Raw genomic sequence first — 12,256 nt, 5'->3', positions numbered from 1 at the left:
CTCAGCATTACCCACAGGGTAACTGCCAACCTGTCTCAGCATTATCCACAGGGTAACTGTCAACCTGTCTCAGCATTATCCACAGGGTAACTGTCAACCTGTCTCAGCATTATCCACAGGGTAACTGCCAACCTGTCTCGGCATTACCCACAGGGTAACTGTCAACCTGTCTCAGCATTACCCACAGGGTAACTGTCAACCTGTCACAGCATTATCCACAGGGTAACTGCCAACTTGTGAGTCTGAAAATAGACACTGGAGGTGAAGGAAGCAACGTCGTTTGTATCAACCGGATGAGGAAAGACATCATTTCCACATTCAGATATTTAGAGCACAAAGGTAATTATATACATTATATTGTTTCAGATGCGACCTTCCGTTGACTCCCAGGTAACAATTCAACAATGGACCAAGTAATTTGAGCCAACAATAAAGATGATTGAAACCACTCATTTTGTTGTCAGTTATTCATTCAGACAAAGTCTACCACAACAGGCTATTGTGATTCAGTCCTGACCTTTGTAGTTTTACGCATTGATTGTTTTTATTTATGTAGCCTAGCTACAGTATCATTATTAAGATAAAAGGCAAACATTTCCATTCATTTAAATACATGGCAACATATATTTATGAAATATATTTGGGCATTTATTTTACTTATCTACCACAGCATGCTCTCAAAATGTATTTCCATATATTTAAATATATAAACATATATGTAGAAATATATCAAAAAGGCCAATTTTGTAATATGTCCATATATTTAAATACATGTAATATAAGGCTTAAACACATATTTATTTTTATATACGTAAATACATAAATGTTGTTAAAACAGGGTGGCACCAATGATTAGGGCCAGGCGTTTTGGTTGTTCTTCGGTTGTTGTTTTTCTACCCCGTGTCCGGTATAGCACTTTCTCACACCGTGATCATCTAACATAATTATCCAATTAGTCCAAAATCAATTCCCAACCGTGTGGATTGACTTCAAATGAGATTAAAAGAAAAATATTTGCATCAACAGCATACACTTTAGCCTAATGCACCAAATGATTAAGGAAATAAATCGGCATAAATATTTTACTTACTCATTGTCCGTTATCAAAATTATATAGGAATAGTAGGCATGTTATCTAAGAAAATGTAGCCGAACAAACGAGCCATTTTCATTAAACACGTGTACAAACGTAAATGATGAGGATATATATATTGCTTTTGCAAGCGCCAACATCCCTCTAAAAATAGTTGACAATCCCAAATTGCGCACCTTCATTAACACACGTAAAGAACGGAGCCGCAGCCCGGAAAAAAACACAGTAATGGACAAATCCACTGTCACACATTGTGTATGAGAGCTGGGTGAAGACCTTACAGTTGTTCTGGCTGATAGTGAATTTACAGGCAGAGAACTATTCAACAGCGTTAGAATATCACTCCGAGTAGCTTCGCTTTTACATTAACCTTGTGGAGGCGGAGAAGCGCATCTCTCCAAATACTGCCGTCTTAGAGATGGATAAAATGTGTTATTTCTATAGTCAATGAAAATAGGCGAGCCATTAGTATTCTGAAAATAGTCTATATTCCACCCTCTACATTTTCGGATACAAAAATGCCTATATGTTAATAACAGACAACGAAGACGTCGTGAAATATTGTTGTTGATTGATGTTGTCTTGTTATGTAAGGAGGAGACTGTTTCACAGTATATCCCCCACAACCTTTCAAGGTTGAAGCATTCTTCTGAGACGGCATAATTATGTCAGATGGCTGTCTATCCTGTCTATCCTGCTTTTCCATTTAAAATGTGACGCTAAATTTCAGGTTTTGCAGAATATATTGTCGTCTGCAAAGAACATCCCAGCGGGGAATTTCAAGCGATAGAGATTTTTTATCGTACACTTATATTTTCTGCTTTGATTCATAGTCTTTCCCCTGCAAGTGTCCTAATTGCCCCATTTATATAACCCCCTGTGATCAGGGATTGAGTCTGTTGGAGGCGATCAGCTTGAGAAAAACGAGGTGTAAAATCACTGATCTACAAATAGAATTCTTTGCCAAATAATAGGTTTTGTGAAATAAACATTATATGCTGCGTCTCCACTGGTTCAGGCGATCCCTCCACCAGAAACGAATGGACAACCAGACTGGAATGACTGAGACTTGTGTCAATTACAGAGCATTTCCTAGGATTTTCTGCCTGCATCAAACCCAGTGGATAATGCTGGAAATATAGGTCAATAAATACATTTTGTTTAAAAAAAAAAACGCCTGGCCCTACTATATAAACCCTCTATTTATGCTATGGATCCCCATTCACTGCTGACAAGGATTAAAACAATTAGATCACAATAATGTTTGCAGCGATCATTATCATCAAAAACATCCAGGAAATGTCCTCTCTGTTCGCAGGTCGTTAATCTGCGATGGATTAAATCCCGTCCAGAGTCAGGAAGGGATTTATTTATGGAGATACGCATCCAGCCACAGATCCCCTGACTTCTTCAGTGACCTGGAGAAGAACAGAGGTGGATAACGAACCAGGTAAATCACATAGGAGACTGAGAGCAGCAGGTATCACCTTATGATGTACAATCTATTACAGAGGAATAGCACTATACAAGTATTTATTAAAACACTTTACCTGACAACATCAGTCATGCCTTTCTGCAAAGTCTTGACCTGGTAGGGAACTCCATGTTTCTCACACAAAGCACGAACCAGAGGAGTCACCAGGTGGTAGTTATGACGGGGCATGGTAGGAAACAGACTGGGAGACAGAGGGGGAGACAGAGAAAGAGAGGCAGAGAGAGAGAGTGGAGGGGAGGAGGAAGGAGAGAGGGAGAGAGAGATTAGAGAAAGAGAGAGAGAGAGAGAGAGAGAAAAGGAGAGAGAGAGTGGGGAGGAGGGAGAGGAAGAGAGAGAGAGAGAGAAAGAAAGAGGCAGACAGAGAGAGAGGGGCGGGGGCAGGGGGAAGGTGACAGAGAGAGAAAACGCTATCAGAGAAACCTCAATTTCTCACTAGGATTGTATCAATATTGTATCTAAACACTATTACGAGGTAGAGTATTTAGTACAAACAACAAGTTATATTTAAGATCAAATGAAGCTGAATACTTAAACTATAACTTTAGTATGTCAGTGACCTGATAAATGACCAATTATAAAATACTATATATATATATATATACTGTCATGAAGTGGGCCTCTTTGGATACAGCGAGCACCATCCCCCTCTCTCTGCACCACCTCTCTCTCTTCCCCCTACACTCAGGCTCTGTTAGGCAGGTCATCAATTCCTAGAGGAGTTTCTCTTCTCATGGCAAGAGTATAGAGAGAGTGAGGTTCACAGGAGAACAAAGGAACCTCTTCCAAATCACAGAACTTGAGAACTGAACAATGTCCATGTTTTGGAGAATGTGTTCATGGTCGTGGAAGAATCCAGCTACGAACTGGTCCGTTTTCTACAATTTTGTGAAACTCATGAGACAATACAGCCACATTACTATAACTCTGTTGATACAAGAGTCTCAGTTGTGGGGTTTGCATCGAACTGTTGAATAAAATGAGTAAAGATGAAACTATTTGTGAAATTAAGTAAGGTGATGTCAATCCTGTTAATGAAAGCATTCCCTTTCAAATCTAGCCAACTCATTGGCCCGCTCCCATGAGCACTGACAGGATATTTCCTACTGTTCCGAATATAACCCCCACCTAATAAAATCCTCCTCAGACCAGCTGAAACTCGATTACCACGAGAGGGAGTTAAGGTTTGTGTAGATTGCTGAATCTTTTAACCATACCATGTGGTTAAACTCTGACACTATCGATCCGACAGAATAAGAGCTACTCTTCCATACTAATTAGTAGTCTGCAGCTAGAAATGATGTGAATGCGAAGGCCGCCAACCGCTGAAACATCTATTCTATAACGACATTTCTGAATGTTACTCTGAAGTAGCAATTCTAACCAAAGACTCCAACAGAGATCACGACGACACACTGAGCGTAAATATATATATATATTGATTGCAATTATTCCCGAATGAGTGAGCGTTCATGTGCAAAGGATTAGCAGTTCAATGGTTATAATTATCAACTGTGTGTTGTCTTATCTTTGGCTCCCTTCTCAGTCCCTTTGTCCACCAAGCCGCGATGCCGGTTTAGCCCACTAGGGGCACATCCCCTATCATTGCCTTGTAACCATATCTACTTTGTTTGTTTGTGTGCTGTGATTATTTAGTTAGTTAATAAATAAATAATTGAGACAATTGGTGTATGGATGATTCATAGTGAAGACTGGGTTTGTGCAGATAACCAACAATTTACGACGTTTGGAATGAGACTAACGTGAGGTAAATAATAATTCATTAATTAGAAGACTAATTGATCAGATATTAAAATATCTGAAAGTTATATTAGGAAAATTATAACTTTGATGCCCCGAATTCCTAGTTAAGTACATTTACCTGATTAGTTAATCACGTGATAATAAGTACAGAGAATTGATTTGATAAACTAACAGTCTTCAGTTTAATGATGCCAAAGACACGACAATACAGTATATACTGTTTGACAGACAACAGTAAGGTGGGATATTTGTTTCACTTACTGGTGTTCAATCTGAAAGTTGAGGTGTCCACTGAACCAGTCGTTGAAGGTTGACTGTTCAATGTTGCAAGTAGCACTCAACTAAGACCAGAGAAAGAGACACGTTATAGCACCCTCTGCTGGAGAACTATAGAAGGCACAGCCCCAGAAAACACTCCTGGGCCTGTACTCAGGACTGCTGTTCCCAGATCAGGTTAGCCTTTTAAGATTATAATGAATAGGAGTGTATGGACAGGGGGGACCTGATCCTAGATCAGCCCTCCTACTCCAAGACAAGACCCAGTTGTCTAGTAATGACATGTTACCTGCATGGTGAGCCAGTCCTGGTGTCTCTCGTGATCTATCTCCATCGGAAGGTGATTCATCTGGGTCACCCATACAAACCAGTGGCTTTCCAAAAACCTATATATACAGTACAATATAATTATTCGGCCACAATATTACGTTACATTATTACATGAAGCACAGCATTGTGTTGTTTTCTAATACTGTAGATAGTTTGAATACAACGAATGACTGAGTTAATCTTTGAGCTCCCTCTCAGTTCATACTTTACCTGACGAAGCTGATCAATGCTACTGAGCCAAAGAAACCAAAGAAGGGATAGTAACAGCAGAAGAAGCGAAGGTAGAAAGTCATCGCCCACGCCAGATCCTTCACAGGAGACAAAGATTGGTATTAGGCCAGACATTATACATCTGGGGTTCCTACCCAGTAGCAACACATCATTCATTCTTTTGAGCCCCACATTTATTAGAAATTATAGACGGAACGTATCGATGCTCATCGGACATTGGACAAGTTGGTTGATGATGTAATATGCCAGGGAGATATGTATACTGTAGCTAAGAAAGTAATACAAGTGTATGTTGTGTAGTAAGCTGTGAGTAGCCCATGTGCCTCAACCTAACAATTTGGTCCTTTTCCCCCTCATAACTTACTCTACTGTTCTGACTTGGTGGTGCACATGTAGCCTACAGCCTGGTTTAGAGACATGTTATCATTTAATATTTTAAGAGCTTTCCTTGTCTGTTTATATCCCCCTTTATTTATCCTATGGTTGTGACTTGGTGTACAGGTTGAACACGGCCCGTGTTCTGAATTCTGTCCCAGTACATTTCAAAAGCGCTAAACAAATAGTTATATTGACTATGTCCGTCCTAGCTCGCTCATTAATGTCTTAATCGAAATTACAGATTGGATTGCCTCTTATCCACTTGTCGTCCCCTTATGCCATAGTTTGTACATCTCAAATTGTCAGTAGAAACCACATTTGTTTAACCAAGTCAACCATATCAGCTATGTTTTTTTTAAAGCAGTAAATGAGGATGAATGAACTGTTTCGCTGCCAGACAAGGCACCGCTGATAGCCAGTTGTAGCAGTGGTAAGATGAAGGGACAGCTATATGTCGGCCCTAACAGTTTGTGGGCACCGTTTGTCACCATTACAGTGCAATTAATGTATTGTTTAGTGTTTTGTAGTGGCTTTGCTGGTGTACATCCCATGTGTTTGTTTTTTCTAAAATCACCCCTATTCCCCTATAGGATGACTACAAAGCAACAATTACCACGGTGATAAGGATGTCACAGGAAGTCCATAAACTTCTACAGATGCACAATCGAGAGCATCCTGGCAGTCTGTATCACCGCCTGGTACGGCAACTTCTCCACCCACAACCGTAAGGCTCTCCAGAGGGTAGTGAGGTCTGCACAACGCATCACCGGGGGCAAACTACCTGCCCTCCTGGACACCTACACCACCCGATGTTACAGGAAGGCCATAAAGATCATCAAGGACATCAACCACCCGAGCCACTGCCTGTTCACCCCGCTATCATCCAGAAGGCGAGGTCAGTACAGGTGCATCAAAGCAGGGACCGAGAGACTGAAAAACAGCTTCTATCTCAAGGCCATCAGACTGATAAACAGCCACCACTAACACTGAGTGGCTGCTGCCAACATACAGACTCAAATCTCCAGCCACTTTAATAATAAAAAATTGGATGTAATAAATGTATCACTAGTCACTTTAAACAATGACACTTAATTTAATGTTTACATACCCTACATTACTCATCTCATATGTATATACTGTACTCTATACCATCTACTGCATCTTGCCTATGCCGTTCGGCCATCACTCATCCATATATTTATATGTACATATTCTTATTCATTCCTTTACACTTGTGTGTATAAGGTAGTTGTTGTGAAATTGTTAGATTACTTGTTAAATATTACTGCATGGTTGGAACTAGAAGCACAAGCATTTTGCTACACTCGCATTAACATCTGCTAACCATGGGTATGTGATAAAAATTTGATTTGATTTAGTCATTTCTGATGATACAGTCAGTGTGTTGTTGGTGGTGCAATATTATTGCTGACTAACGAACAAGGATCTTATGACCCCAGGTGTTCGCATAGTCATATCTATCCTGCCCAGCCTTTCTAAGGTCTTCGAAAGCCAAGTTAACAAACAGATCACCGACCGTTTCGAATCCCACCGTACCTTCTCAGCTATGCAATCTGCTTTCCGAGCTGGTCATAGGTGCACCTCAGCCACACTCAAGGTCCTAACCATCATATCATTACTCTCTCATGGAAGCCCTTATGTTCCAGATGGGAATGAAGAGGATTAAGTCTACATTTAGTTGGTATGAAAACTCACCACCCAGTCCTGTCGTAAAAACATGGTCCGCAATATCTGGATGTGGAAATACACTGGAATAAGTAGTGGAGGTCCAACTGGAACACAGAGGGAAATTATTGGTATTATATACATACATCAGTTGTCTGTCTTTTGCTTTTACGTGTTCAATGGAAGTTGATGTGATTCTATACAGAAATCCATGAAACGTGTTCAGCAACTTACTGAGGAAGAAGTACTGGTGTTGGTGATGGTAGGGCATGTACTTCAACTTCTTTATACCATACTGCAATAGACAGAGACAAGGAGTCAGATGGACCTTACACAGAAACACGAATACCGTTTTAACACGACTGAGACAAACCGTTACATGGATATTATTACATGGTTATTTCATGAATATTAAATTAATTTAATGAACTCTTACATGGATATTTGAATATTACATGGATATTATTACATGGTTATTTCATGATTATTACATAACATTAATGAGCTATTACATGGATATTATTACATGGTTATTTCATGAATATTACATTAAATTAATGAGCTACTACATGGATATTATTACATGGTTATTTCATGAATATTACATTAAATTAATGAGCTATTACATGGATATTTAAATATTACATGGATATTATTACATGGTTATTTCATAAATATTACATTAATGAACTATTACATGGATATTTGAATATTACATGGATATTATTACATGGTTATTTCATGAATATTAAATTAATTTAATGAACTCTTACATGGATATTATTACATGGTTATTTCATGAATATTACATTAAATTAATGAGCTATTACATGGATATTTAAATATCGCATGGATATTATTATATGGTTATTTCATGAATATTACATTAATGAACTATTACATGGATATTATTACATTGTTATTTCATGAATATTAAATTAATTTAATGAACTCTTACATGGATATTATTACATGGTTATTTCATGAATATTACATTAATTTAATGAGCTATTACATGGATATTTAAATATTGCATGGATATTATTACATGGTTATTTCATGAATATTAAATTAATTTAATGAACTCTTACATGGATATTTGAATATTACATGGATATTATTACATGGTTATTTCATGAATATTACATTAATGAACTATTACATGGATATTTGAATATTACATGGATATTATTACATGGATATTATTACATGGTTATTTCATAAATATTACATTAAATTAATGAGCTATTACATGGCTATTTAAATATTGCATGGATATTATTACATGGTTATTTCATGAATATTACATTAATGAACTATTACATGGATATTTGAATATTACATGGATATTATTACATGGATATTATTACATGGTTATTTCATGAATATTACATTAAATCAATGAGCTATTACATGGATATTTAAATATTGCATGGATATTATTACATGGTTATTTCATAAATATTAAATTAATGAACTATGACATGGATATTTGAATATTACATGGATATTATTACATGGATATTATTACATGGTTATTTCATGAATATTACATTAAATTAATGAACTATTACATGGATATTTAAATATTGCATGGATATTATTACATGGTTATTTCATGAATATTAAAAAATTTAATTAACTATTACATGGATATTTGAATATTACATGGATATTATTACATGGTTATTTCATGAATATTAAATTAATTTAATGAACAATTAACCCATGTGTTGTCTTAAAGGTAAAAAATGACCAGCCACTATGTTAAACAGCAGAGAAAACCCCATAAATGGTATTCTTTTCAACTTGAAATTTGAAGACGTTTCCTAGAGTGACCCCCAACATTAGAACAAGTGAAACATCGCCTCTGTTCATATTTCCAATAATTTCCATATTTCCACACCACAAACACACACACACACACACACACACACACACACACACACACACACACACACACACACACACACACACACACACACACACACACACACACACACACACACACACACACACACACACACACACCATGATAAATGTAGATTATGTGCTGCTGATTGAACTCAGACCAAACTAAAACTTTCGTGTGGATGTGCAGCGTCTCCCCTCCACGACCCCTCCACGACCCTTCCACGACCCCTCCACGACCCCTCCACGACCCCACACATGACTCAAGTTCACAGACTAAATAATCAAAATTTCAGATAAAATAAACACATTTTCAGACAAAATAAACATGTCTTGAAAGCATTGTCTACTAATGGGGAATGCAGTCAGAGGCTATAAAGGTGCTGGAGATGACAGTCCCCCCCAGTTCTCTCTTTGCTGAAGCCATGAGTGCAGGTTTCAGTGCCCAACAGGTCATAGATCTGATTTTATCAGATGTCCAGGAGGAACAAGAGAACAATGATTTAGAAGAGAAGGAGGTATCTGAAGAAGAAGATGGGGAAGGTCACTTCCATAACATCATTGATGTGTCCTCCCTGCACAGATCAGCTATCTGGATGCAGCTGATTTGTGAAAGCTGGAGCAGGGGGCTGAATCTTGTCCTGATCCACCTGAGGCTGCAGCTGGGGCAGACAAGAGGAGGAGATGCCAATTCTGCCCCCCAAAGGACTGTAAAACAAATACTATGTGCTGCACATGTGAGAAATACATCTGCAAACCATGCACACACACTTGCATACTGTCCTACTTGTGCTAATTAGAGTTGATTGATTTATGTTCGTCACGTTTTTGTTTTGTATCTATTATCTTATTTTATTCCTATTTATTGTTGTTGTTTATACACCTTGTGGGTGGGGGCAATGGTTAATAATGGTAGTAGACTAGTATTTTGTAGTTGAATTCCTCATTGTACAGTATATAATAATATATCACTATGTTGCCAAAAAATGTCAAGACTGTTGTTGTTTCCCTTCAATAAAATGCATTCAAAACTGCTTTCTGCACATTCCCGCTATGTTCTTAGGCTACACATGTGCTAAAACGTTTGTTTACACCTGTTTACACCTTTACCTTTAGCAATAATAATAATAGTAAACCTCTAAACAATTATGACAGGTGTGACAGGTGTGACAGGTATGACAGGTGTGTTGTAATAGAAATGAGTGGTGTCCACTGATCAGTCTGTCTGCATTGTGAAGAAGGGAAACCTCCAGATATTCACAACGTTTGTGATGAATGACAGGTTGTTTCTTCATGCAAAATACATTTGGGGTTTAGAATTCAATCAAGATGTTTTATTTTAGGGGTTTAGTGAAGGTCATTGTTTACCCTTAGGACAGGGGTTAAGAGGATATTTGAATATTACATGGTTATTATTATTATTATTACATGGTTATTTCATGAATATTACATTAAATTAACAAACTATTACATGGATATTATTACATAGTTATTTCATGAATATTATTATATATATATTACATTAATTAACAAACTATTACATGGATATTATTACATGGTTATTTCATGAATATTATTATATATATATTACATTAATTTAACAAACTATTACATGGATATTATTACATGGTTATTTCATGAATATTATTATATATATATTACATTAATTTAACAAACTATTACATGGATATTATTACATGGTTATTTCATGAATATTACATTAATTTAATGAACTATTACATGGATATTATTACATGGTTATTTCATGAATATTACATTATATTAACAAACTATTACATGGATATTATTACATGGTTATTTCATGAATATTACATTAATTTAATGAACTATTACATGGATATTTAAATTCAACATTATTAATTATACATGGATATTTAGATTATTATTCAAATATGACAGGAAGTCAGATGGGTCATAAAACACTAAGGTTGTGAGTCCAATTGGGGCAGGAATCACAAATATATTATCGTGATAACTACCTCTACAGGCTGTTTGTCTCCCAGGACGAAGACATGCAGTGAGTTGACATCAGGATCTTTACTAAACACGTTGGGCTTAGCGTGGTGCTGGAAGTGACGATGGTTCCACCAGTTAGCAGAGGCACCCTGGAAACACACAGCCACTGTTACTTATTAATGGTACACACAATTACACTTACTGTAACTTACACCTGTTGGACACTACACCAAATAAGGCGAATGTATAGCAGTGAACTTTGAAATGTAACACTGCTCTGGTGAATGTAGGAAAGTGAAAAGGACCGTTTCCATGAACACAGATTAAACCTAGTCCTGGAGTAAAATGTACTTTCAAAGGAGATTATCCATTGAGAATGTTTTTCAGTCTAGAACTAGGTTTAAACTGTGTCCGGTTAACTTATCCAAAGAGTCGCAGAAGATCAGCCTAAAGAAACAGTATTGTCAAATGTCCAACCATTGTCCAGCAGCCCACCTTTAGGTGTCCAATGACAAACTTTTGCAGTATGTGATTCCAGCTGGATGTCTTGCAGACCGACAGGTGGCCGTAGTCATGCTGCAGCCAGCCAGCCTGGGACTGAGAGGGAGAAAGAAAAGAGCTGTTCAATTCTATAACCACCTAAAAGGAAGCGATTCCCAAACCTTCCACAACAAAGCCATCACCTACAGAGAGATGAACCTGGAGAAGAGTCCCCTAAGCAAGCTGGTCCTGGGGCTCTGTTAACAAACACACCCTACAGAGCCCCAGGACAGCAGCACAATTAGACCCAACCAAATCATGAGAAAACAAAAAGATAATTACTTGACACATTGGAAAGCATTAACAAAAAAACAGAGCAAACTAGAATGCTATTTGGCCCTACACAGAGAGTACACAGCGGCAGAATACCTGACCACCGTGACTGACCCAAAATTAAGGAAAGCTTTGACTATGTACAGACTCAGCGAGCATAGCCTTGCTATTGAGAAAGGCCGACGTAGGCAGACATGGCTCTCAAGAGAAGACAGGCTATGTGCTCACTGCCCACAAAATGAGGTGGAAACTGAGCTGCACTTCCTAACCTCCTGCCCAATGTATGACCATATTAGAGAGACATA

At 37.6% G+C, this 12,256-nt stretch overlaps 1 protein-coding gene across 4 annotated transcripts in view; it reads right to left on the bottom strand.

Annotated features, from left to right (window-relative positions):
• Positions 1–452: 452 nt before the first annotated feature.
• Positions 453–12,256, bottom strand: part of LOC135556750 (acyl-CoA Delta-6 desaturase-like) — an 18,381-nt gene continuing 6,577 nt past the window's right edge. For all 4 annotated transcript variants that reach the window (XM_064990166.1, XM_064990169.1, XM_064990168.1 and 1 more), the window contains 9 exons: positions 11,634–11,735; positions 11,162–11,287; positions 7,485–7,545; positions 7,281–7,357; positions 5,166–5,263; positions 4,915–5,011; positions 4,611–4,690; positions 2,644–2,769; positions 453–2,511 (listed from right to left, as the gene is read on the bottom strand). In XM_064990166.1, coding sequence (XP_064846238.1) covers positions 2,460–2,511; positions 2,644–2,769; positions 4,611–4,690; positions 4,915–5,011; positions 5,166–5,263; positions 7,281–7,357; positions 7,485–7,545; positions 11,162–11,287; positions 11,634–11,735 — 819 coding nt within the window. In that variant the 3' untranslated portion in view covers positions 453–2,459. The remainder of the gene's footprint in view (positions 2,512–2,643; positions 2,770–4,610; positions 4,691–4,914; positions 5,012–5,165; positions 5,264–7,280; positions 7,358–7,484; positions 7,546–11,161; positions 11,288–11,633; positions 11,736–12,256) is intronic.

This window comes from Oncorhynchus masou, chromosome 15 (assembly GCF_036934945.1).
Source record: "Oncorhynchus masou masou isolate Uvic2021 chromosome 15, UVic_Omas_1.1, whole genome shotgun sequence".
NCBI lineage: Eukaryota > Metazoa > Chordata > Actinopteri > Salmoniformes > Salmonidae > Oncorhynchus > Oncorhynchus masou.
The sequence above is the reverse complement of the archived record's forward strand: the minus strand, read 5'-3'. Positions and strand labels throughout refer to the sequence as shown.